This window comes from Triturus cristatus, chromosome 2_1 (genome assembly GCF_964204655.1).
Source record: "Triturus cristatus chromosome 2_1, aTriCri1.1, whole genome shotgun sequence".
NCBI classification, from domain to species: Eukaryota; Metazoa; Chordata; class Amphibia; order Caudata; family Salamandridae; genus Triturus; species Triturus cristatus.
Window position 1 is genome coordinate 233825136 of NC_140581.1, and position 27744 is coordinate 233852879.

The following is a 27744-nucleotide window of genomic DNA, read 5'->3' on the forward strand; positions in this document are numbered from 1 at the left end:
TTACAGTTACTCACCTGCATTTGCTGACCTTGGTCTCCAGCTCCTTTGTTGGCTATTTCATTTGTTACAGCAGTGACATACCGCCGTTGCTCATCAAGTATCATATCAAGTTGCCTATTCAGTTGTTTTATTTCAAGATGAATGCGGTTTTGCCCCTCAAAAACTTGTCTGAGCTCTCGATCGTTTACAGATTCATACAGGTCATCTGCAGGGTAAAGGAACAGTCGAAAAAACAGTTCTGCATGTTAATTAAATGCACTATTTAAATTCTGAAGAGTAATTATCATATATGTTTACATGGTTGCTGTAAGAAGTCTTTAAAATATATGTTCCTAAAGTTAATTAGTGCAAGACTCCCTAGTTACTTCCTTTTCAAGACAAATTATTATTTGAATAAATGCTTGCCTGTTTATTTAGCATATTTTTAGGTCTCGCCTGAGCCAGCGCGCATGCGCTGCTCTACGAGGCTTCTAGTAAGGACTTTCAACTCGGACCACACGCTCGTACCTGTGCTTTTATTTTTGCTCACACACACACTATTGGCCTTTGCGTGCGTCTTTCTAAGAAAGACAGAACGCAATTGGCCAAAGGCAGGTGCATGTCCCGCCTTCTCTCTCCCCTGGCCTAGGGAGCTCGGGAGCGAGCAGCAGTGCGGCCCGGTGCCAGCTGCATACCTCACATTCCTTGCAGTGCGCGCGCACCGTGCTTTTTTATTATGAGAGGATGGTGAGCTTTACGTTTTTGCTTTGTGGGGTGAAGATGTCAACAACGAAAGTACAGTTAGATCATTTGGATACCCCCATTATAAAATTAAGCAGAACTGAGGGGTGGGGTATGTAACGTAGGGTCTAATTATAATACCTACAGGCATATATGCCCAGTGAAATGTTATTTCACTACACCAATTTAACTTCATTTCCTAAGCTTTTCATATTCGTGCTCATTTAGTAGCACTGTCAACGTACAGCGAGATGTTTCTTAAGTAGGCCATGGGAAAGGGATGATGGATTAATGAACGGACGTCTGCGTTTGACCAGTGATTTCCGATGACGGTTTTTTGTGGCACCCTTCATGCATGTAATCTTACTGTTACAGTATAAACTGATACACACATTTATACCTAGAGACCCCCACCCTCAAACTACAGGATTACAAAAGGTCGGGCATTCACCTTTTTTTCATGTGAATGTTGCGTTTGCAGTCATGAACATGGGGATCTCCCTCTACCCTACCCCTCGGTCCCCACACACATTACAAGCAGATAGAAGAATGTTACTCGACCTTTCGTCCTCCCCTGCATCACGCTCAGAGCCGGGGCTGCGCTTCTCTAGCGCAGGGTGGGGGGAGGTGGCTGGAGAACAGGCTCTCAAAAGCCATGGCCACAGTGGCCGCCCGCGCTTCGGGGGATACAGATTAGAAAAAAAATCTAATGCTCTTTTTTTGGTACCGTCCTCCGATGCCCGAAGGCTGGGGACTGTCACATGATTTTCTTTTTTTTTCAACACAGCCTCGCGGTGGCGATGACGGCTCCCACCCCCCTCCTTCTCCTCCCGGGGCTAAAGTTGTTACGTGTGAAATAAAAAACACACACAATCCTCCGAGAAAAGAAGCCCAAAACAAGTGTATGGCCTACCAAACAAGGCCAACGCCAAACAACCTAGAAATGTGTTAAATAAGTTAAAAAAAACTACATTAAAACACAATGTATTATATTAAACGTTTTTGTCAAAAAATACGTTTTCAACATGGAATTAACAGATAGACACCACTCTTTGCCGACAACATGACAGTGTTGCATTAAGGCAGCAATCAAAAGGGCCATGATTTATTATTTTCACTTCGAACTATTTTCAAATATCATTATTTTTTGAGAATTTAAAAGTTTCCCTTTAATCAACCTAATTTGGTCCTCGCAACTTCCCTTTAAAATTATGAGCGAGATACAACTGAATTAATTCGGACTTTCCCCCTGGACAGCGTAGGTTAAGAAAGAGAACACAGTCTTTCTAAAAGGGCCACCACGTAAACAATGCATAGTGCCCCTTTTCAGTTTCTGCGCACCTGCTGTAGGTGCTTTCGGAAATCTCTAATGAACAGGCTTGTACATCAATGGGCAGTTGGTCACGCCCACAGAGTTCTGACAAAGAACTAGAATGCTGATTTTATCATTTATATGTGCTAAATTGAGCGCCATGCTAATGGATAAATCAGCTTTAAATTAGTCGCTGTATAACGCTCCTGCCCCAATCTTCGAGGCTCGCCTGGTTCAAGCCTGGCTGCCGCTGGTTCTTTTTTATTGTTATTGTTTTGTTTGTGGCTCATTTTTAATTGTGGATTCAAAATTATATTTGATTGTGGCTGAGGCCACTTTGGTTTATTTCTGTGTAGACTTAGGTTTCCTTACTGTTGGGCAGTAAAGTTTTCTGCCCCTGCCCGCCGTTTTCCCCACTCCTGCTTTCTTGCTGGTTTCCCGCCTCCCTACCAGCCCCTCCCACCTCCCAGGACTACTTATGAAAGCTAATGGGCAGGTGCGCTCAGCGGGCGCATCACTGATGCCCAAACAGAAGCCCGTCTGCGCCCATCCGCTCCTGGACCGTGCTCAGCACTAGGGCCCCTGGCCCTCCTGCCATCCACTGCTACATTGCCATGGAGCTCCTGGCTCTGGACCCCGGACACTGGAACAACAGCTTCTGCATGTCCTCCTCATGATTAAAACAAGGATTTGCAATGCAATAGGTCTCGCATTTACGCAAGTTTATGCTATTGGCATTGTAAATGGCAATGCCTTTTATCTATGTTTTAAAAACGAAAAAATAAAAGGCATTGTTATTTGCAATGTCAAAAATGCATGGCTAAACTAATAAGGTCCCAAATGCGAGACCTATTGGCTATGCCAATGATTGTTCTCGATAGTCCTGAGACGATTAAACAGCAGCCCAGAGCTGCTGTTGATCAGTGGGCTGCCTGTAAAGGTCAGGAGGGCCTCATGCAGCCCCAGGGGCGTACTTTGAGTAACAGTGGCCTAGAAAATGGTGGAAACACCATTGCATACGACTAACGTGGAAGGGGCAGGGCCTAACAGGCAGAGTTTGTAGGTGATTGGGCACCTTTGCATACTCCGCAGCAATTAAAAGGGGGAACTGTGGACTCTGTTCTCAGACCAGGAGACAACAAGAAAGAACCCATTCATCTTGGACAGTCACTGCAGAATAGATTGTACTCCAATAAATCAGCGATCTTTCACCTCCATCAAGGATTTCAGATAATTTTTCATCGTGCAATTGTAGAGGAGACATAGTTACTTTGGCTTTTTGACAAGAAGGGAGGAGGCCGTGCAACCCCACGGCCCCAGCCAGCTCCCCTTGTGGTGTGGGAGACAACATTGCTCCCACCCGGAGGGAGAAGCTATTTATGTTGCTCCCTCCCGTGGGGAGGTAATTTTCGTTTTTTGAAGAGTTTATATATCACTGGCAAATACGCAAGGGTATCAGAGCACTTTATAACAGTATATGTTCAACAAATAAAGTGTGTAGACCGTACAGTTGAATCAAATCAGGACAAGGCAGGGGTTGAGGATGATGGAGGAAAAGTAGCAGGGGAGGGTAAAGGAGAGCTCAGGGTCGAGGTCAAGTCTTTGTGGGTAACTGATGTCCTGCTAGGTGAGATGTTTGTTTAGGAGGAGATCCTTTAGCTGTCCTTTGAAGCTCAAGAAGGAGGGGTTAGTTCTAATATGTGTTGGGATTGAATTACAGATTTTTTTGGGCATTGCTCGAGAAGGAGCGTGCCTGGGTTTCTTGTTTGTGAGTTTTCGGCGGAATGAGAACTAGAGGGTTTCACCCTCTTTAGGTATCTTGTTTGACCTGTCTTTTTGAGTTTAGAGGGGAGGTGAGCTGGTTTTCCCGTGTGAAGGGCTTTGTGAGTTAGGCAGGCTGTTCTAAAACTGCAGCAAGCTTTAATTGGGAGCCAGTACAGTACTTTGAGGGCAGGGGAGATGTGGTAATATTTTTTGATTCCTATGACCATTCTGGCTGCTTCATTGAGGGTGATTCGAAGGGGGTTGAGCTGTTCCTGTGAGGGTGGAATTTTCCCAGTTTAATCTAGACAACACCAGCGATTGCGTGGTAGATTTGAGATTATTCGGTGCTAGGTAGAGTTTAATTTGGTTCAGATGTTTTCAGGTTGTAGAAAGCACTCTTCGAGCTATTCTTTGCATAATCTTTCATTGTCAGTTTAGGGTCCAGTGCGATTCCTAGAGAGTCAGCTAGGGATAGTGTGCAGCTAAGAGCGTCAATGGATTTTAGCCATTCTTGCATCCGTGGGGACGGTTCTGTCTTTGATAAGAGGAGAATTTTAGTTGTATCTTGTTGAGTTTTAGGCAGTTGTGGGATAGCCAGTGTTGGACCTCTATGAAGGTGCCATTTAACTGGTGGATGTCGGCAAGTGAGGATATTTCAGTGCATAGTTGGGTGTTATCTGTATATAGATGAAAGGGTGTGTTTGCTTGGTTGAGAATGGCTGTGGGGGACTTCATGTAGCTATTGAACAGTATGGGCAAGAGGACGAAGCCTTGGGGGATGCACCGGGTAATTGCTGTTGTGTCAGAGGTCAGGTTGTGACTTAATTTGTTGAGATCAGTTTTGTAGAAAAGATGTGAACCAGTGGACCACCCCTTCTGCACCAGTTCTTTTTTGGAGGTACTCTAGGAGGAGCTTGTGGTCGACTGTCTAAGGCCCCAGATAGGTCTAGGAGTATGAGCAGGCAGCATCAGTCTGTAGCCAGAAATTTGTGAAGGTCATCTACGATGTTCAGAATAGCTGTTTCTGGGCTGCATCATTTTTATGAGGATCCAGGAGATTTTTGTTGTCCATGTGTTGGTTTAATTGTGTGAGAAAACATCTCTTTCGAGTTTGGACTAGGAAGGGGAGATTGGAGACAGCTCTGAAGTTACTGAGGTCGTTCGGGTCTGCAACTGTTTTTTTTAGCATTGGAGTGATTTGACAGAATTTGAGGCAGTCTGGCATCAGGCCCGTCATCAAGGAGCTTTTTTATAATCTTTGACCAGAGGGGGATTAAGGCATGATCGAGTGTTTTTGCCAAGAATACTGGAAGAGGGTCAGCAAGGTTGGAGGAGGGTTTGGGAGCAGCCAGCAGAGCAGATAGGTCTTCCTCCAAGAGTGGGTTGAATACTTTCCAGCTTTTAGGAGGGTTGTAGGGCCCCATGGAGATGGCTGTTCCCAGTACTGTCCTGAGGGGTGATAGTTGATCGGGAGGCCATGAGGTGAGAAGGGAGGTTGTTTTTGGAAGGGGGCTCCCATTGGATGATTGGTGATCTTCAAGGGAGAGCTCGATCTTCGTGATTTTGTCACTTATGAAGTTAGGGAAATTGTCACACTGTTCTTTGGAGACCAGAGGGTTTTTAAGGTGTTGATCAGTTTACTTGCCTAAAGCATTTTTAAAGTCACCGCCCGCTAGGACCGGACATTGTGTTTGCTCCTGTTTGGCGGGAGATTAAAAAATGCTCCTGCCAGGTGGGAGCAAAAACAAGTTCCCATGACATAATATGCAAGCTGACTTCAGGGAATTGGGTACCCGGGGACATTGAATGCTCAGGGAGGGTGGCTGCGTGCCCCCCTCCCTTTTTTGAGCATTTTGGCCCCGGGGGTAGGCTTTCCAGGGAATTTGAAGGAACGGGGAGGGAGGCTGCGCAGCCTCCCTCCCCTTAATTGAAGTAATCAGCTCCCCAGTGCCTTTAATGGTTCGGGGAGGAGGACTGGAATGCGGCCCCCAGGGGTAGACTCTCCGGAGCCATTGAAGGCTCAGGCAAGGGGTGGGGGCGCACAGCCTCCCTCCCCTTAATTAAACAAATCGGCCCTGGGGCATTTGAAGGCTCTGGGAGTGGGGTTGTGTGCCCCCCTTCCCTTGTCAGAACATTTCAGCTCTGGGGGTGGGCTCTCCGGGGCCTATAACGGCTCCGGGAGGTGGGACCGCATGTCTATCCACCCTTATGGAATGTAACCCCAGGGTTGGGCTCCCTGGGGCCTATAATGGCTCGAGGGGAGGCTGCAACCCCTCTCCGTAATTGAAGAATGTGGCCCCGGGCAACCATTTTGTTCTTTTTTTTTGCAACAATCCTGGTAGAGCACCATGGAATCCTTGCAAAAATTGCTTTTTTTTTGTATTTTTACATTTTGGCCCTTGGGGGGTCATCTCAGGAGTCCCCATATGGCATGGGGGGGGGGGGGGGGGGCAGGGTATCCTTACCCTGCCTCCTAATGTAATTTACAAATTTTTTAACTTCAGGACAGGGGACTAATCCCAGAGTCCTGTACTGGCTGCCAGTAACATTTTTCTCAATGTGCCTGCTCTCCCATGGGAGCTGGATGGCCTAAGGGAAAAAAGTTCCCTGGGCCAATGAGAAAGCTTCAATTTTAAATTAGCGTTCCTGCGAGACTCTCGCAGACCCAACCGTCCAGATATACAATGGTTTTTAAACCTTCATTTCTCTAAAACTACTGAACGGCTTTACACCATATCACAAAAAGCACAATCTGCCAACTAAGGTCCGCTTCCTGTCAAATTTGGTGTCATTCCGTTTAGCAGTTTTTCCCGTAGCCCTGAAAGTCTATAGAAAATGCATAAGGATTTTGCGTTTTGGGAACCCCCTTTTTTCTCGCCCCCGCTTGGTGGATCACTAGTTTCCATGGACAAACTAGTCAAAAGTAGCGCCTTTTTGGAAAGTTTTGTAGAGATTCGGCAAATGGAGCCAAAGTTATTAGTAACACTAAAAACCGCATTTCCTATGGAAACGCTGACCTAACTATAACTTCCCAGTGGCGACTGACAGTGGGTAATATATATATTTTCACGGAAAAAACGCAAAGGTTAAAGTAACGTTATTGTTAGGTGAATTTGCCAATGACATTAACATTCTGAACTAAAAAAGAAAAAACACAGAAATTCACCAGATATAGTTAGCAGCACTAACTATAAGTTGCGCCCCGCCATGCACTGCTTATGACCTCAGATATGACCTCACTCATGACATGTTCTATGACATTATTTATGACATCACTGGTGACATCTCAAATGAAATCACTGATGCCATCTTCCAATGATGGTGCTAGTTTGTTTCATAGTTTACATAATGGGGAGTAAGTACCATATTACTACCTACGTTTGTACAGCCTTGGTCCAGCTAATGAGTGTAAGTGTTTACTAAACACATCTGCTCCTGATGCACAATAGGTGTGTAAAGGTATTGAACAACTTATACATCTTTGTATTCAAGAGTAACTCTGTTTGCAGGTGAAAGTTGACTTGTGTTTTTTGGTTCTACAAAAAGCGTTTTCAACAGGAGTAGGATTCTACGCAGTAGATCCTAACTTTTGTAATCAGCCTTGCGTTATTAGACATAAAAGTGTCAGCATGACAATTGCTACAGAACATCGAACACTATGTGCACCAGGTACTAACCTATGTACATGTGCTTCAGAAGATGAGCATTTGTTAAAGTTTTCAAGACAGAATGAAGGGTGAATGTAGTAGGACGTTTAGCACCTTCTGATCTTGGTTATTCCTTTTGCACATAATTTCTTTTTTACACTTTTCTTAGTAGATACTTTTTCATATTCTGTTTTTCTGTATTTCTCATGAACGTTTCAGTGTTTGCAAACAGTGTGGTATATAGTAAACTCTCTACATGTAGTAAGCACTGTTTACAGTACCCAGTTCTCTACTGATATCAACTTCATTGCTCAATGTAGGTTTGGTGAGCTTCAGGTGTTTCATATGGATAAACGGGCCCGTAGTAGGTCACTTGTTTTGGAACTGAGATTTACTATTTCTAGAATCTTGACTTTCTGTGAACAGTTGTATACTGAACATCGTACTCAATTAGGGTTTCCTATATACATCTGTGGTTGATTATTAATGTGAACTATGCTAGCTGTAAAGTGTATGGTATAGGGTCAATGTTGATTTCTAATCAAGTGGTTGAACTTTAATTCAGTGTGCACTGTACAATATAATATATCACAAAATCAACAATATTATCAATGTCATCATGCTACTTTCCTTTTTTTTGTGCCAATATTTTATTCAGAAATCATAGACAGGGAATAACCAGAATGTAAGTCACAAAATATTAGAACATCAGAACAAGCGCCAAGTCCAGCCTCCCTTTCCTGCGGAGGCTCTTGTGATGGACCCTAATGCACAGTAACCAGTCCCTGATCATAGAGTGCAGGTGGCGATCCGAGACCAGAGGATTCTGGGTACCCAGTGCCATTAGGGCAGCTGGGTGTGGCTGGCGCTACTTCTTGCCAGAGGCCTTGATTGCGGACTTGGTGACTTTGCCAGCACTGGCAGCCTTCTTCTCAACAGCCTTGATAACTCCGACAGCTACCATCTGCCTCATGATGCGGGCAGCAAAACGACCAAGAGGAGGGTATTTGGAGAAGCTCTCCACACACATGGGTTTGCCTGGAATCATGTCCACAATGGCTGCATCTCCAGACTTGAGTATTTTGGGGCTATCTTCAAGCTTCTTGCCAGATAGTCTGTCGATTTTTTCCTTCGGCTCAGCAAATTTGCAGGCAATGTGAGCAGTGTGGCAATCCAATGTGAGTCAGAATAATGACCTGGGCTGTGAAGCTCCCAGTCTCCATCGGGGGATCATTTTTGCTGTCACTTCGGATATCTTTCACAGACACGTTCTTCACATTGAAGCCAACATTATCACCTGGGAGAGCCTCCACCAGCACCTTGTGGTGCATCTCGACAGACTTAACTTCAGTGGTTACGTTACTGGGGGCAAAGGTCACCACCATGCCAGCCTTAATGATACCGGTTTCCACACAGCCCACTGGGACTGTGCCAATTCCTCCTATCTTGTAGACGTCCTGCAGTGGCTTGTCGGTGGGACGGGTAGGCGGGATGATTGAGTCTAGGACCCCTCCTTACAGTCAACCTTCCAGCCCTTAAACCAGGCCATGTTGGTGCTGGGCTCGAGCATGTTGTCCCCATGCCAGCCGGAGATTAGCACAAATGCCACTGTGGCTGGGTTGTAACTGATTTTCTTGATGTAGGTGCTGACTTCCTTGGTGATTTCTTCGAAACGCTTCTGGCTGTAGTGGGGTTCGGGGTTCATGCTACTTTCTATCATTTATTCTCTGAATTTTTTACATAATTCTTGTAATTCATTTGCATTCATCCATCGCCGACTTAGTCAGTACGCACGCCCTTGCCTCCACAGACTACATTCTCCTCGGGGACCTGAACTTCCACCTCGAGAACGACGACGACACCAACTCCACCACCCTGATTGACAACCTCGCCAACCTTGGACTCAGACAGCTCGTCGCAACACCCACCCACTACACCGGCCACACGCTTGACCCCATCTTCTCTGCAAACTCCCACGTCACCTTCAGCCACACCACGAACTCCACTGGACCGACCATCACTGCATCCACTTCACCTTCCGGAAACCCACCACGCACCACCGCACTCAACAGATCCCCCGCCGCAGCTGGAGCAAAGTCACTGAAGACCAGCTACACAACACCCTTGCCCGAAGCCCACCCGTCTACCCCACCGACACCGCAGCCCGCAACCTCAGACAGAGGATCGACGACTGCACCAACACTCTTGCCCCGATCAAGAAACCCTCCAAAAGACGCACCAACAAGAAAGCCAGCTGGTTCACCGTGGAACTCCAGGCCTCCAAGCAATCCTGCCGAAAACTAGAGAAGAAATGGCACCGCGAACAGACACCAGACAGCTACGCAGCCCACAAGAACGCAATACGCAGACACCATCACCTCATCAGATCCGCCAAAAGGGCCTCCTTCAGGGAACGCCTAGACAACAACGCGCACAACAACAAAGAGCTCTTCAACATCATGAAGGAACTATCCAACCCCAGCTCCAACACCGACATCCCACCATCGCAAGACCTGTGCGACTCCCTTGCCACCTTCTTCCATCGCAAGATTGCAGACATCCACGCCAGCTTCAACAACCTGACCGCCCCGACAGCCCCCGAGACCTCTGACCTCATGACCACCACCCACATTGAACCCCTGCTCACGTGGACCAGCATAAATGACAACGACATCATCAAAATCATGAACACCATCCACTACGGCTCTCCGTCAGACCCATTCCCACACCACATCTTCAACAAAGCCAGCGCCACCATCGCACCCCATCTCCGCAAGGCCATCAACATCTCCTTCGAGACCGCGACCTTCCCGGAGAGCTGGAAGCACGCCGAGATCAACGCCCTAGTCAAAAAACCCAAGGCTGATCCGAAGGACTTCAAGAACATCCACCACATCTCCCTGCTCCCGTTCCTGGAGACAGTCATCTAAAAGACCATCAACAGACAACTGACCCGTCACCTCGAAGAGAACAGCATCCTAGACCCATCCCAGTCCGGGTTCCGCAGCAACCACAGTACCGAAACTGCCCTCTTCGCCGCCACCGTTGACATCAGGGCCCTGCTGGACAACAGCGAAACCGCGGCCCTCATCCTCCTGGATCAATCAGCCGCCTTCGACACTGTCTGCCATCACATCCTGCACACACGCCTCCACAACGCAGGGATCAGAGACAAGGCTCTGGAATGGACCACTTCCTTCTTCTCCGGCAGAACCCAGAGCGTCCGTCTCCCCCTTTCCGATCCGAAGCCACCGAGATCATCTGCGGCGTACCCAAAGGATTATCTCTCAGCCCGACGTTGTTCAACGTCTACATGGCACCGCTCGCTCACGTCGCCCGACTGCACAACCTCAACATCATCTCTTACGCTGACGACACCCAGCTGATCCTCTCCCTCACCAAGGACCCCCTCACCGCTAAAACCAACCTCCACGAAGGCTTGAAAGCCGAGTGGATGAAGAACAGCCGCCTGAAGCTGAACTCGGACAAGACGGAGGTCCTCATCCTCGGCTCCACCCCCTTGGCCGACCGCACTGGGAGCAGCGCCGACCCCCACCGACCACGCACGCAACCTGGGGTTCATCCTCAACTCAACACTCTCCATGACCAAGCAAGTCAACGCAGTCTTGTCCTCCTGCTTCAACACCCTCCACATGCTCTGCAAGATCTACAGGTGGATCACCACCGAAACAAGAAGAAAGGTCACCCAGGCCCTCGTCAGCAGCAGGCTGGACTATGGAAACGCCCTGTACACAGGAGCCCCGGCCAAACTCCTGAAACGACTACAACGCATACAGAACTCTTCCACACGCTTGATCCTCCACATCCCTCACCACAGCCACATCACACCCCACCTGAGAGACCTGCACTGGCTTCCAGTCAACAAGAGGGTCACCCTCAAGCTCCTCACCCACGCACACAAGGCACTCCACAACACCGGACCGGCATACCTCAACAGTCGACTCACCTTCTACACCCCGAACCGCCAGCTCCGCTCCGCCGACCTCGCCACCGTCCCCCGTATCCAAAGAGCAACCACCAGCGGCAGATCGTTCTCCCACCTCGCCGCCAAAACCTGGAACACCCTCCCCATCCTCCTACGGCAGCCCAGGGCCTACTAACCTTCAGGAGGTTACTCAAGACCTGGCTATTCTAGCAGTAACAGCACCCATCCCCAGTGCCTTGAGACCCTCATGGGTGAGTAGTGCACTTTACAAATGTTCTGATTGATTCATAAACATACACAAATGTAAATGTCAAATTGCATAAACAAACGTGTGTGCCCAAAATCATAAACAAATCTTCAAGCCCAATGCGTTTCGGGACTTAGTAAACATTCAGAGAATAAATTATGGAAAGTAGCGACACAGCAGGTGGGCTGCGGAGATGGCCAGTGGCGACACTCCTCCACCTCTTCCCATAATTTGAGATAGGGCAGGGCTTCAAACCTCCCCGCTCGATATGGGGAGGGGAGTGACTGATTGTCAACTGGCTGCATGCAACAGTTGAGGCCTCTATACCTCCTTCTAAAGAATACCGCTGGGAAACTACATGGCACAAACAGTTGAGACACAAAACAAAAGACTCCAGTGAGCAGTGATTTACATTATAGCTGTACCACGCAGCCCTGCCACCCTGACAATACATCTTGGTGATCCCCTGGGATGCCTAACCTGCCTTGCTTTCCGACATGGCCGACTAATTGTCAACCTACGCCCTTCAGACACCGCCAGGCACCCTCTGAGCGAGACAATTTGGGTGAGGGGGCAGTTAGCTTCTCCATGGCAGGTGGATGGTGTGTTTAACATGGCGTTGCTCCTCGACTATGAATTGTAAATTGAATGCATACCCTTTGTGACCTGGGCCAGCCCTCAAGGGCCTGCGAATTGCTACCACAAGCTATGTGACCAGAGTACGGCGCCACATCACGCATCTTTTGCTGGTTTAGACCCTGAAATATAACAGCAAATGTCTACTCACAAAGCAGATATTAGATAAGGCTGACTACCATTCAAATCTAAAAAGGCAACCACCTCCCAGTAGAAATACACAAACCCAGACCCTACCATGGCAACGGATTCCCCTCCAGAAGCTAGCACTGATGGGTGGTAGAGCGGCGGAGGAGAGTACACTACTATGCAAGGGAGTTTGGCCAAAATCAATGGGAAGATCGATGTGCTTAAGCTGTGCTTAGACTCCATGAAGGAAAAGCTGGAGGGACACGAGCAATGACAGCAGCAGCTGAGCACTGGATTTCTGACACCGAAGACATCCTACATAGTGTAAGCGATTGGCGATTGAACTGGAAGCGGTTAAAAGGTAAAAAAGAGGATCTGAAAAAGAGGTCTGAGGTGCAACACCTGCATTCTGGTTCTCCCAGAGACGGCAGCAATGAGGAAACTGAAAGGAGTATATAGAACATTTACTTTGGCTGTGAAAAATTATCCACCCAATTTGGGGTGGAAAGAGCCCACAGCACCTTGGGTCCGCGACCGGTCCCGGGAGCGTCACCACACCCAATCTTGGCTGTATTACTTAACTACACCGACCAAGACACCATACTTGCCTTAGCCAGAGAACAAACTGAGATCCCACATGAAAGGTAACAAACTATCTTTCTACCCGGAAAAAACCCATGGGGTTCAAGATGCTTCTCGGAAAGTTGTCCCTGTGAGGAAGAAGCTGCAGGAACTGAATATTAAATATGCAATGTTGGACCACGCACGTTTACAATGGCAAACCTCATGTCTTTTGCGCATCACCAAACAGCCATTAAATTCCCGACAACGCAAGAGAAACAGATACATAAGAATCAGCACCCCAGTGGACCGGACTCGAAACAAGGCCTCTGTGATATAGCATGACACACTTATTGTGGATCATGGCATGCTATTATTCAGTTGTATGGTGGCAGGGAGGGTGTGGCACAAGGGCAGACTGGATTGCATTTCAGAACCTGCCTAAGTGCTTGTCACAGCCTGGGCTTATGGAGTGGGAGCTATATATATACCACAGGGGGGTGGCATGTCACACTGGAAACAGTGCTTTTTCTTGCTATGACCCTATAACTACAAACAAGGGCTTTTTACGACTTGCTTTTTCCATATAAATTTCCATATATTGCTTGTTATAGTTCATATGGTTTTCTACTAGCCATCCCCAGATGCAAGCCCCTGAATATGGAAATGTTTCTGAGAGGAATGGGGATGGTTGTGTTGGAGAGATGGGATGAGGAGGGAAAGGTAGTGGACCAGACAGGAATCGGTTGGGGAGATAACATGGGAAAACAACTACACATTTCTATAAGTGACTGCTATGTGTACACTACAGCCCTACATAGAACTCAGCCTAATGCACATCACTACCACCATAGATACTGACTGAAGACCCCCTCCTAGTGAAATACATGAAGTGGAATGTTGAGGTCTAAACAATTCTAGAAAAACACACCAGGTACTAGCTTATGCCTCAAGACATTTGATTGACAGCCTCCTATTACAGGAAACCCAACTTTTGCACCTCAGAAGTCAAAATGTGGCTAAACAATAGAGCTCACATACATTTCTGGCTACATATTCAACCTACTCATGGGGGGTTGCCATGTTTATTAGGCATAATCACAGATTCCAACCCCTTCATTTGTTGTCTGATCCAGGAGGGACAGTACCTGAAAGTTCAGGGGATACTACAGCAAACTCATCTCACTATCAAACACATATGGTCCCAATCATGATGACCCCAACTTTTATCGCACAAGGGTGGCATGTTGCCTCTGCCTTTGACCGAGCTTCATACTATAGGGAGGATACTTTAACCTGACACAACATGGCACTCTGAATAGCTCAAACATTGGACTTTAACAACACGGTGGTGCTCAGTTTGCACTACTAGATATAGTGCAGACTCAAAAATCAGTTGGCATCTCAAGAACATGTTCTGGTACCAAGCGGGAATACACGTTTTGCTTAGAGTTCCACAGTTTGGCTTGGGATCAAGGATGCCCTGGAGAGGACACATGACATCACGCATATGCCCTGTACACTTTCAGACCATTTCACTGATATTAACACTAGATATGCCAGAGGCGGACGACGTGACAGCTGTGGCACCTGCAACCACGCAACTGCATGGGGGGGCCTTTAAAGCCATAATACGAGTGCATATTGAAGGTGGATGGCATTCTGAAGTCAATTGGAGGCCCTCTTACTCGACTAGAAGATACATTGAAACAACTTTAGAGCCAGTACGGAGAGGATCCTAATCCTGAAATGCTTTAACAGATCCAGCTGACACTACGACAGGTCTAAAATGAGGCTGATGGAGCATTGAAATACTTGGGGAACTACACTGCTGTGTGGAAGTACAGGGAGGACAGGAATACATTGGCTAGACTACCTAAGCTGTAGGAAGTTATATAAAAAGACATTAGCAACCCAGAAAAAAGCACTGAGCAAGGAAGCTTATCAGAGTTTAATAATGGCTAGAGAGCTCAAGGATAGCAAACTCTTTCAGTATACAGTGAACCTAAATTATCTGAAATCACACCAAACTGAGCTTGATGCAGTAATTGCCCCGGAGGATTGAGTTAGTCAGTTTACCCCATTGTATTCAGGTCAGGTATGTTGGGTATGTCAGGAGAGACCTGTCCAGCCCAGGAGTCAGTTAAAAACAGTAGTAGGCTCCCTTCCAGCCTATTAGTGATCTCGAGATCGAACTGGTCGATGTGATAGAGGCTAGCAATAGATGTCCCGTAGGTAAAGGCCCCGGACCGGATGAGATCCTAGTGAACATAACCATTTCTGCCCTCTCATGAGTAATGTGTTCAAGGCCTCTCCCACTTTGGGCCCTCCGAAGGCCTGGTCTCATGTAACTACAGTCTACATTTTCAAAAAAGGCTCCAAAGGTAACCCACAATGTTTACGTCCCATCTCATTATTAAATTCTACTGTTAAAATTATGGGTAGGGTCTTGCTCGAAAGGCTGCTAGTATGGGTAACTGAAGATAAACGTGCTCTCTGACCTTCCATTCAGTTTTCATACCGGCCCTGGGGCAGAGTAGCAGTGACTGAATCTATATCTTTTAATCAATAAGTATACAGTGGCCAAAGAAGGTAAGGTTTATCTAGCCTGTATGGCCTTTGATTGTGTCAACCGGTCAAAACTTTGGACAATCACGACAGACCTAGGGGTAGAGCCCAGTATTGTGAACTTTATGAGGGAGCTCCATTTAGTTGTAACCACCAGTGTGAGATATGGGCTTGCTGAAGAAACAGCTGAAGCGTTCAGGCTTGAAAGCGGTGTACAACAGGGCTGTGTTTTGGCCCTCTTTCTCTTCTCACTTTATTTTAATGGGCTGGAGAAACATCTGATGGACTCTGTTGATTGTGTTACAGGTAGGTAACTGTAGCATACCTGCCCTGATATATGCTGATGACACGGTTTTAATGGCCAGAACTGCGATTGGCTAACAGTGACTACTAGACCAGTTCTGTGCTTTTATAAGCAGTCTGGACCCAGTGGTCAATCAAGTCAAAACACACAATGATCTTTGGACCCCCCACCCCACAAAAAACAAGGTTTTTAGAATAAATAATACAGAAATAAGCACGTTTCCCTAGTATCCATATGCAGGAATACATTTTGATGACAGGCTTACCTGGGGGTACCTTGAAAGCCGACAGGCTGCCCATCTTGCAAGAAGCACTGAGGCGGTTATAGTCTTTGAGCCTAGATTAAGAACCAAGCCGAATAAAGAGCTATCAAAAGTCTATAAGGCAAAATGTTCTCCAGGTGCTACATATGGGGCTGATGTATGGGGCAGAAAAGATTGCTAGCTTTACCCAACTCCACAAGTATTAACATCTGCCACAGTGAAGCTGGACTAGGTAAATGATGATGTGAAGCTACAACCACTTTTGCTATGGTTCAAAATATGGGCTAAGGAAGAAACCTCCTTGAACCGAGTTAATATAGCCAAATGTCTTATATTGGAAAAGGGCATAAATATACCCTGGATTTCATACAGATATAAAGCCTGCATTGGTCTGGACCTAGGTGACCTGTTTGAGAACCCAGGTTCTTTTTCCATTGGATTCTCAAAAACACACAGTAAACTGTTCTTAACTAAATGTATGGAAGAACGGGAAAAAATAAAGTAAATCCATCATTCCTGCCCATGCTCAAATTTGCATGTCTTGGCATTAAACCTTATTAACCTGGGTCAACAATACACACCATAGGTTCTTGTTAACCAGGCTAAGGCTGAACCTTATACATTTTCATGTTGCATTCCTCATACAGGTTACTTATGCGGTAGGTTGGCCGCATGGGTAACCTTGCCCTTGAGATGAATGCTCTTCGCAAAGCCCGCTGCAATTTTATTTTATTTTTTTGATTCTACTTTTCATCGTTAAGATAACTACTTATTTTACCATTTTTAAAACAGGTCAATTTTAGACAATGCAGGCCTGCTACAGAATTTTTACAGTCACTGCCAACAGTGAGGATTTGTTACTCTACTGCAATTTTTGTGCAACATGCTATTTGATTAAGGGCTGCTATGTTTTTATAAACTATTGTTTTAAATTATGCCTTTTTAGGTCCTCTGCATTAATAGCATCATTGTACATAATGTACTGTACTATGTATGATTTCTTTTGTCTCTTGTATGGTCACTGGATGACAGTATAAAGAGTACTTGTATTGACTACTTAACCCAAATGTGCTGCAGATCGCATAGCCCTAATAACTAACAGAGGCGAGAAGAAAACCGGTACATTAGATATTCTTGAGGAATTTACGCCATACTTTCATAAGTTAAACATCACTGCAAACTGGGAAGATGAAGAGGGGCTCACAGGATATTTAGGTTACAGGTTACTGAGCAGGAATTGTTGTGCTCCCAGATTACCAAGCAGGATATTATCTGCACTAGTAAGGACCTTACAAATGGCAAGGTGCCGGGTATGGATGGATTGCTGTGGGTGTTCCTTAAAGAGCATGGTGAACTCCTGGCCCCATATCTCCTTGACATGTATAATGAAGCACTTCGGAAGGGTGAACTCCCGCCTATGGTGCGGTAGGTGGTGGTTATCATACTCCTTAAGCCCAGAAGGCCTGCACAGAAATGGGGCTCAAATAGACCGCTATCCTCAATAAACACGGATGATAAAATGTTGGCGAAAATCTTACCAGCCCAACCAGTACCAAAATTACATGGCCTCGCCTTTCCGGAACAATCAGGGTTCATACCGCGGTGATCTACTGCTGACAATATCTGCATACTTTTCCCAGTCCTTAATCATTAGACCCGGGGTTGAGGGCGGCGGCAGTGTTTCTTGAAACCACCAAGGAGTTTGATTCCTTAGAATGGCAATACTTACAGGCAGTGTTGAAAAGTAACTAACCCGGTGGCGTGCATATGACTAAATGGCTGTCTCTGTGACCCAATCACTATACAATGCAAGATGAGGAAAGGTTGCACCCCAGTCCCTGATAATTTTTGCCTTGACATTGGAACTTTTAGTTAGTAGACTCTATGAAATACACAGCAAAAAAGGCATCCAGTTTAGGACACAAAGGGTATTGACATTGCTATATGCTGATGACATTCTGCTGCTGGTGCGAGACCCCAACACTAACCTGGACCCTATCCTTTCAGATATCACCAAATTCAGTTGCTGATCAGGGCCTTGCCATAAACTGGTCTATGTCACTTACGATGCTCCTCAAAGAAATAACAACCCAGTCATCTCTGATGTACCCATTACAGTGGCAGGAAGACCCCATTTGTTACTTTAGGATTCTGGTCTATAAAATCAGACAGTGATCCTAAGGGAGAACTATGTCCCTTCACTGGATGAAAATGAAATCAATGCTGACAAATGGATTAAAGTGCCCATGACAATGGCAGGCCACATTGCAATTAGGAAAATGGTGATACTACACCAGCACCTCTACCTTTTCCAAAAAATCCCGATACTGCTGAACCAGAGTTTTTTCAACTCACTAATCAAACTCACATGGGCAGGTAAGCAGCCATGAGTCAGCTGGAAACTACTGCAGAGACCATATGATCAATGGGGATTGGCCGTACCACATTTAGAAATATAGCTCACAGTTTGCTTCCATAACTAACAACAAGTACCACACCGAAACTTAGAACTGAGATTAGCAAACCCCCACAAGCTTAACACTGCTATCATAAAACTTAAGAAGAGACCAGGGCCTGATAGTGAGTAAGGGCATTACACACCATGAGCATCGGCACAACTGGCTAGACTTACTGGCATTGACATTGTACTCTCCCTGCTCATCACAGTAAACCCATAACCCCAAACTGCCAATTACTAGTGAACCATTCATATTACAGCACCTGCAGGATAGACAGATCCGGACAGTGGGAGATTTATATGTTGGCAGGCTATTCCTCACCCTTGAGAAATATCTATCAAGAGGTCGTTCTACACCACTAGTGATATTTCTCTATGCCAGGTTACGTGCGGCTGTATGAAAGGCATTGCATACTTCTATTTGGGAACAGGTAGATTGGAGGTTGTTGAGCCTTGCTGCAACTGGCACATTGACTACAAAAACAATCACCACAATGTATACTACAACCCTGAGAGACATGCCCATAGTGGGGCATCACTCATGGGCCAACAGATTGACAGCTCTAGGTATGCAACGGGCAGACACGCAATTGGAATACTATTGTTGGAGCACAAAAGAGGTTTCCATCAATCAATCAATCAATCAGGTGTTTGTAAAGCACACTACTCACCGAAAAGGGTCTCAAGGCGCTGGTAGGGGGGGTGCATGTGTCTACAGGATGTTACGGTGCATAGGCAAAGAGCCAGGTCTTGAGTCCCTTCAGGAACTTGGCGAGTGAGGGTGTCTGTCAGAGATGGAAAGGGAGGGTGTTCCATGCCTTGGCCGCGAGGAAGGAGAAGGAGCGTCCTCCTGTTCTGATCTTCTTGATGCAGGTTTCCATCGCAAGAGATAGCTGGGCCGAGAGGAGGGATCTTTGGGATGCATGGAACAAGAGGCAGTGGTTCATGTAGGTTGGTCTGGTGTTGTGGAGGGCTTTGTGGGCGTGGGTGAGGAGCTTGAAAGTGATGCTCTTCTCGACAGGGAGCCAGTGTAGTGTCCGTAGGTGTTGGCTAATATCGCAGTGGCGTGGTAGGTTGAAGACCAGTCTGGCGGCGGAGTTCTGGAGTTTGCGGATGAGGTTCTTGTTGATCCCGGCGTAGAGTGCGTTGCCGTAGTCTAGTCTGCTGATGTTAAGGGCGTGGGTGACTGTTTTCCTGTGTTCAAGTGGAATCCAGTTGAAGGTCTTTCGGAGGAGGTGGAGGGAGTGGCAGCAGGAGGAGATGACAGCATTGATCTGGCAGTCCATTTTGAGTTTGGAGTCAACGAAGATTCTGAGGTTGCGTGTGTAGTCCGTGGGGGAGGGTGGGTTCCCGAGGGCAGGGGACCACCTGGTGTCGCTCCAGGAGTCTGGGTGTGGGCCCATGATGTGTACTTCGTTTTTTTCTGTGTTAAGTTGTAGGCAGCTGTTCTTCATCCACCTGGCGACTGCTTGCATTCCTTCTTAGAAGTTGTCTTTGATGTTAGGTTTGTTGGATAGGAAGAGGATGAGTTTTATATAGCGCAAACTTGACCCGAAATCAGAGCGCTTTACATGAGCACCAGTTGTGTTACATGAGGACACATTCATTTTTGTTAGGCACGGGCAGATTAAGCGATCTGCCCAGAATCACAGGATGTTGAGCGTCGTTGCCGAGACTCGAACCCGGTTCCCCATATTTGAAGTTCACCACCCTAACGTTGAACAGGGTCGGGCTGATCGAGGATCCTTGGGGGACTCTGCAGTTGGTCAGTGTGGGTCCCTAGAGGAAAGAGGGGAGTCTGACCCGTTGCGTTCTGTCTGAGATGAATGAGCGATTCCAGTCGTAGGCCATGTTTGGGATTCCTGTATCGTGGAGTCTGCAGGCTAGGGTACGATGAGAGACCGCGTCAAAGGCCGCAGAGAGGTCCAGGAAGATGAGGGCCACTCTTTCCTCTGTCGAGAGGTGAGCTGAAATAGTCGGACGCGGCGAGAAGGGCCGTTTCGGTGCTGTGGTTCTTCCTGAAGCCTGATTGGGAGGAGTCGAGGAAGTTGTTTTTTTTCTATGAAGGAGGCGAGTTGGCTGTTGACGGCTTTTTCCATGACTTTTGCCAGGTACAGGAGTAGGGAGAACGGTCTGTAGTTATTGAGGTTGGTGGGATCCGCCGAGGATTTTTTCAGGAGGGGGTTCCAGTCATCGGGGGAGTAGGCGATCTCGAAGAAGCTGTTGATGCTTCGTTGAAGCATGGGGAGATGATGTCTGCTGCTCTGTAGATGTGGTGGGGGCAAGGGTTCTGAGGGGGTCCCAGAGTGGGTTGACTTCATAGTCTTCAGGGTGTCTTCAATGCTGAGGGTGGTCCAGCTGGCAAGTTTCGGCTGAGTGTTGTAGGAGGTGGCGCGTGTGGGTTCTCTTTTGGGGGTGGTCGTCCTCAAAATTGCCATAGATGGTCTTGATTTTGAGATGGAAAAAGGAAGTGAGTGTCGCAGAGGTCCTGAGAGGGTGGGATGTCGGTAGTCTCGCTGTTAGGTTGGGAAAACTCTTTAATGATGCCAAAAAGTTCCTTGCTGTTGTGTGCGTGGGTGGAGATTCTGTCCAGGAGTGCTTTCTTCCTTGAGTATCCGGATGTGTTTGTGGTGAGCTGTGGTGGCTGATTGAAGCTGTTTAAATCTGCTGTTTTGGAGTTCCTACATAGCTTTTTGAGGCGTCTGCAGGTTCGTCTAGATTCTCGGAGTTCATGGAGAACCAGCAGTCTTTCTTGGCATGGGAATTGGAGGTTTTCTTGAGGGGCGATGGTGTTGGCGCAGTCGGTGATCCATTTGTGTAGGGTATAGGCAGCAATGGTCGTCTGTAGCGGTGGGTGCAGAGCTGCAGAGGGAGGCGGTGAACTGATCGTCGGGTATCTTGTTCCAGTTTCTCCGCTGGAGCTTGTGAGGACGTTTGCGGGTGATGTTGGTTTTGAAGGTGAAGTTGGCGAAACGATAGTCCATTTCATGGGAGTTCGGAGGTGTGGCGGAAGGCGATGGAGTCTCCTGCTGTGAAGATGGGGAAGAGGGTGTGTCCTGCTGAGTGTGTTGGTTCTGGCACTATCTGTTTGAGTCCGATGCTGTGGAGGTTGTCCAGGAGGGAGGCGGAGTTGGGATCTTGGAGGTTGTCATGGTGGAAGTTGAGGTCTCCCAGCAGGGGATAGTCGGTTGAGGTGATGGCTTGCGGGGTGATAATGTCGGTGATGGACTCCTGGAAAGGTGGGTTTGCATATGAAGGTGCCTCGGAGGGTGGTGGACAGGTTGGTCTGTATTTTGAAGTGGAGGTGTTCCATGAGGTCTGTAGGTCCGTCGGTGTGGTGTTCAGGCGGAGGTTGGACTTGTGGGCAATGCCTCCTACGGGGCAGTTGGGATGGTCCTTTTGTGTGATCTTGTAGCCTTCGGGGATGGCAATCGCAATGTCAGGTCCCGAGGCGTTGTTTGTCCAGGTTTCGGTGAGGAAGGCGACGTCAGGGGTGGTGCTGTCGTGGAGGTCCCAGATGTCAATACCGTGTCTGTGGAGTGAGTGGACGTTGAGGAGGATGCATCGCAGGGTTTGGTGGGTGCGGTGGTGGTGTTACTGGATGGTGGAGGAGGGGGGGGCTCGGTCTGAGCAAAGAAGTGGCAGCAGTTTCGGCAGGTGAAGGGTCCGTGGGTGTCGAGAGGTGAGTTTGCAGTGGTTGTTCTTGCCAACGTTGAAAGCACAGAGAGGTATAGTGCTGTCGGGCAGAGGACCAGGGTTCCTGGTGCTAGTCGTGGTCGGGTCGCGTATGGGCTTGCCTTTGGTGTGCCAGCGGCGCGGCTGCCTTTAAGTAGGGAGTGGGCAGGTCAGCTGAGAGGCGGGAACACGCGGGAGGGTGAGGGGCAGCGGGGCTGCAGCGGCGGGAAAGGGGGCAAAAAAGAGAAAGTGGAAAGAAAAGAAAAGAAAAAATCTAAATAAAGGAAAAAGGAGTAAATAAACAAAGAAGGAAAACAAAGAGAAGATAAGAAGAGTAGGAAAAAAACGTCAGAGACCGAGAGTGCACAGAAGGCCGAAGAGGAGCAGGCCAAAAGTGAGGAGTGGCCTCGAACCGGGATCAGCGGAGGAAGCAGGAGGCAGGGCACTCACGGTGGAGCTGCGCGCCAGAGAGCAGTATCCTGGCCAAAAGGTCAGGGGGTCTTGCTCCATGAACGGAAAACAGACTGCTACATTACAACTTTGTCCATCATGTCAACTACACTCCGGCCAGACTGCATAAATATAGAGGGAAAGACAGTGGTGCTGGTGAAAGATGCAATAGTCCTCCTGAGGCAGATTTATTAGATTTGGCAAAGGACTGCAACGTGAAAGCTGAATACTGGAGGAGACTATTGCAAACCTTAAATGACAGTGTTGGCTTGACAGTGCAGCCTATGTCCCAGACAGCATTACTGGGTTATGCCAAAGTAGTGTAGTAGGAAATTCGTTGGATTGGCCCTGCTCTTGGGTAAATGTTGAGTAGCTATGGCGTGGGGAAGGGATGCACCCCCCACCGTTCACAATGGCTCTAGGATATCACGGACAGTTGAGGTCAGTTCACAAGGGGAGTAAACCTAGAATATAGGCGGCTAGTCAATGAATCCGGTTGAAACAAATGGTATACACGCTGATATCTCTGGCTATTTCCCAACTGTTTACCACTTTATTTCTATTATAAAACTTACACAGTGCATGATGCTATATTCTGTTTTGACATATTGCTTACCATGGCTATTATACTGGCTGTTATTTGGTATTGTACTGTGTCAATAAATAAATCTTTAAAAAAAAATATATAAATCTGTGCAATGTACTGTGTCAATAAATAAATCTTTAAAAAAAAAAATATATAAATCTGTGCAATTTTCTAATGTTTCTGTAGTTTAAGTTGGTTTTGTATAGAAAAAAAATAAAAGGTTTCCTAACTATAACTCAGCTTTAACCTTTGTTTTTTTCTTGATACACACACACACATTTCATAAAAGAAAAATTATTTTCACGTACCGAACTACTGTGTTTTGAGATGTCTCTGTCGCCCAAATCGAAGGTATTGGAGGGAACGAACGAATGAATGAATGCGCACACACACATATATATACACACACACACCTACCTACACACAAACACACACAAATCTACACACACCCTAGATACACACCCACCCTTCACACACACACCCTTCACACACACACACACACACACACACAACCACACACACACAAACATACACACACAAAATAAAAATGCATGGTAAAGAACAACGTTGTAATACCATGTGCTGTAAAGGTCTACACATTGTATTACATTGGTAGTAAAGGCATGTGTGATAAATGCATGGGTGGTAACAACTGATATTTCCTGCATGTGTATTAAGAACTAATGAGAATGGCATCTTAATATCATTTATGTTGTTTACTGCACTATACTAAACCAAATAAACGGAACCAGCAGATTATGCAACATGTCCACATTTTAATGTACTTAAGCAAACCTATATGGGTAAAAATAAACTCTTCATTTCCCTTGACTGATAGTAAGTGTGAGCACATAGGTAAAGTTGTGAAATTTACTCTTTCCATCATAAGCATGTTACTTAAGAGGAAAAAGTAGGATTAAGGCATACAGGCGTTCCAGCCATAAGCAATATGATAGTTAATGAGGCTACAGCTTAAATTGCCAGAGTCAGGAACAACAAGTAGTCCAATTACATAAAGGGATCGATGAGCAATCCACTTAGAAGTAAATGGTATTCTCCTTGCACCAAGGCCACTTTATAACCTTTCAGACATTTCGGGGCAATAGATGCTTTGGAGATTCATTATGTATGGTTTGAAAACGGTTTATAGACCACTATGGAATTGGGTTTTTAAAACTGTTCAACCAGTCTATGTGTGAGTTCCCTTACAAATACTGAGATAGGTAAGTTATAATTGGCATGCCTTAATTGCAGCAACAATAACATAGAAATGTCAAGTGTACATAGGAAATAACCCTCCAGAGAGATTCTTAACCAACAATGCTAGTCATGCGATAACACAAAACTGTTAAACTGTGAATGCGAGAAGTCTTCAAGCAAAGATTGACAGGGGTTTCGGAAATTACAACATAAATTAATTTACATTTAGTTCAAGGAAGCTCTGAAGGACCCAAAGATTAATAGTTTACGGAAGTGGGAGAGTTGCACTGGATTAAAATTAGGTTTACTTCCAAAGTCAAAAAATTGTTTGTTTTGTCAAAATATTTACTGAACTCCAAGCACTTTGACTGGGTAGCAGAAACCATGGTTCTCGGGCAAAGAATGTTGGTGACAGTGCTGGCACTTTATTACCACCCTAGGTGAGTTTATGAGGAGGAAGCATGAGAGGAGGAGACATGAAAGGAGGGACTAGGAGTACTCTACCACAGAGTTAGAGTTAAAATAAAGCAGCCTCAAGACTCCATTGCCAAAGCAGGTGGGATAGTAAGACTCTGTGGTCAATGCTGTCAAAGACTATTGGCAGGTCTACCGGAAAAGGGCTCCACCCACACCACTACCCTTCCTCTGCATAGCTTCACCCAGCAAGAACATCAGAACTTACTCCGTTTTCTAGACAAGGATAGAAGCAGATTGTGTAGAGGTGCTGGACTAAACTAATTGCAACAACTCTTTGGTCAACCTTTTCCATATACCTTGCAGGGTAAAAACTTGGGCATTGGTCCAAAAATGCCCAAATCACCTGATTTAGTATGCAATTGAATGACAGGTCTTCTAATGATTACATATATACATATGTAGTGCACAACACTACGCTATTAGTGAAAGCGAACAATGGTTCCACTGTCAATTACAGCATTATATAACAGAATGCATTATATTATGATGCCTCCAGCCATGGAAACGCAAAACAAAAACCATAAATTCCATTTGCCTGGTTGCTCTTGCATTCCGGGATGCTCTTTTTGGTAGTCTTCTTTCTTTTTATCAAGTTCCTGTTGAAAATGCTCAAACTCCTCTTGGTACTTGTCTTTTTCCTCCTTCGGCATTTCTGCATCTGGTGAAGGCTTCAAAATAATAATAAACAACAAAAAAAATCACTACCATGGTCAGTTTTATGTTTAGCTATTTCACAAATCTAGGCTCAGTGCCTGTTTTTGACGGATAAATCAATGTCACAACAAATTTCTCTGAGCCTTATTATTTTCACACTTACGTTTGCCTTCATTATTGAAATCTACAGTAAGAAACTGAAAATTCCTATTCACAGAATCAGATTTATACAATTTCCACTTGCTACTAAACAAAATCTACTACCTTTGCATACATTTTGCATTATTATGTTTAGGAGGTGAAGGGGAGGTGGTTATGAAAATTGGGTTGAACACACATTAAGACACATGTTCAATTACTACGAAAAATGTAGGAGCAAGTATATTGCCAATGTGGGAAAGGTAACTCAACACCTCTTTTTCAAGAGGGTGTAGGGGAAGATGTTTCTTGAAATATTTCCCAGGTCGAGGGGAAAAAACATTACATATTCTAAAGGATATTTCTGCCACTCATTCTTGAGTAGATTCACGGTCATACAGACAATCCTCAAGAGTTAATAGATTTATGAATGACAAATTAATGTTTGTGTTGACTCCCATGTGTTAGAAATGGGGGTCTCTAGTTGGTAATGGCTGGCCACTGTCAAAGTAGGGACCCTTCTTCCTAAATCAGAGAAAGGGGGCTACACCCTTTGATAACTCCTGCTCAACCCTGTGGTAACATAGCACGAGCAGACAAAATAAGTATCTTTATATAGACTTATCACAAGACCCAAAACAACAAAAAGCCACAGTACTGTAAAATGGAAATACTCTTAGACTGCTGCAAAAATAGTTCAAGATGTGCAAAAATGAGTTCAGTTCAAAGCAGTGGTCTCTGCGACCCTTTTACTCACAAAGTACCTGGATTGGTAGAGCAAATAAGCATAATGTCGCAATGAAGCTGTAGTGTCGATTCTTTCCACGCGAGGCCAGTGATGCGTCGATTCCTTGCCGTGAGGGAGGCGGTGATGCGCCGATCTGCTGATACGAGGGAAGGCGAGGCATTGAACTTCTGCACGAGAGGCCGTTGATACGATTAATCCTTGCCGCGAGGGAGGAGACAATGCGAGCAGGTTGCGATGCGAAGAAAGGGCGCTCCACTCGGGAGCGGCAGTCTTGGTACGATGCGATGGCAATGGTGGTCACGGTGCGTCCCGCTGCGATGTCGTGATGCGCCGATCGCTGGGATGCGACACTCTTGATGCAATGCGATGATCTTGATGCTGCGAGCACGCAGCAACGCGATGATTCTAGATTGCACTCTCAGCTGCAGCGGCCCGCAAACGTGCGGTGCGATGATTTCAGGTTGCGAGCACTCGTCGGCAGCAGCGCAATTCCCAAAGTGGCGCTTTCGGCTGCAGCGGCTCGCAAACGTGCAGTAGCGGTGATTTCAGCCCGCGTTCTCTGCAGTGGAACTAGAGGCCCAGGAATCCTCAACAGGCGCCTCACCTGCAAATAGAAGTCCTCGCTGGGAGGATTCAGAAGGCTGATGGTGAAGTCTAATGTGCCTGAGACTTCGACAGAAGGCAAGCTCAATTCAAGCCCTTGGCTGATTGCTTCAGCAAGATTTGTGAAAGTTCTCTCCAAGTCCTTTCCCCTCTTCTTCCAAGTCCACTGGTAACTACTGCAGGCCAACCCCAGAAACAGCACACTGGCACAGGGGGCAGTCCAGCTCCTTGGTTACACGGACAGAGGTTTGTCTGGACATCCAGAAGTAATACCCATTGTAGGGGTTTCAGCACAGATATTTATACCCCAAAAGTCTTTGTTCTAAACAGTCACAAGTCACTGACCCCAGCTACAACCGGTTCTGCTCAGTCCTGGAGCACTTTGTTTCAGAAAGAGGGGGTCTGACGCACAGCAGGAGGTGGAGCCAGCATTCACCTTGCCAGGCACAGCCCTGCTCAGATCAAAGGGTCACCCCTCCCCTACTCCAAATGTAGATCTCTCTAATCAATCCAGGTCTGACTCAGCATGCCCTGTGCCTCCAAAACCAGACAGCCAATACACGTAACAGCAGAGCACACTGGAAGGCTTAGGCAAGAAAATACCTACTTTCTAAAAGTGGTATTTTCAAACACAGAATGTTAAAACCAACTTCACTAAA

The 27744-nt window shown here is 46.5% G+C and overlaps 1 protein-coding gene and 1 pseudogene across 1 annotated transcript in view; both read right to left on the bottom strand.

Moving 5' to 3' along the window:
• LMAN1 (lectin, mannose binding 1) overlaps positions 1-27744 on the bottom strand; it is a 249386-nt gene that overhangs the window by 135896 nt on the left and 85746 nt on the right. Inside the window, exons 8-9 of the mRNA XM_085630506.1 lie at positions 25478-25610; positions 15-205 (exon numbers count right to left, since the gene is read on the bottom strand). Coding sequence (XP_085486632.1) covers positions 15-205; positions 25478-25610 — 324 coding nt within the window. The remainder of the gene's footprint in view (positions 1-14; positions 206-25477; positions 25611-27744) is intronic.
• LOC146864017 (elongation factor 1-alpha, somatic form pseudogene) lies at positions 8081-9163 on the bottom strand (annotated as a pseudogene).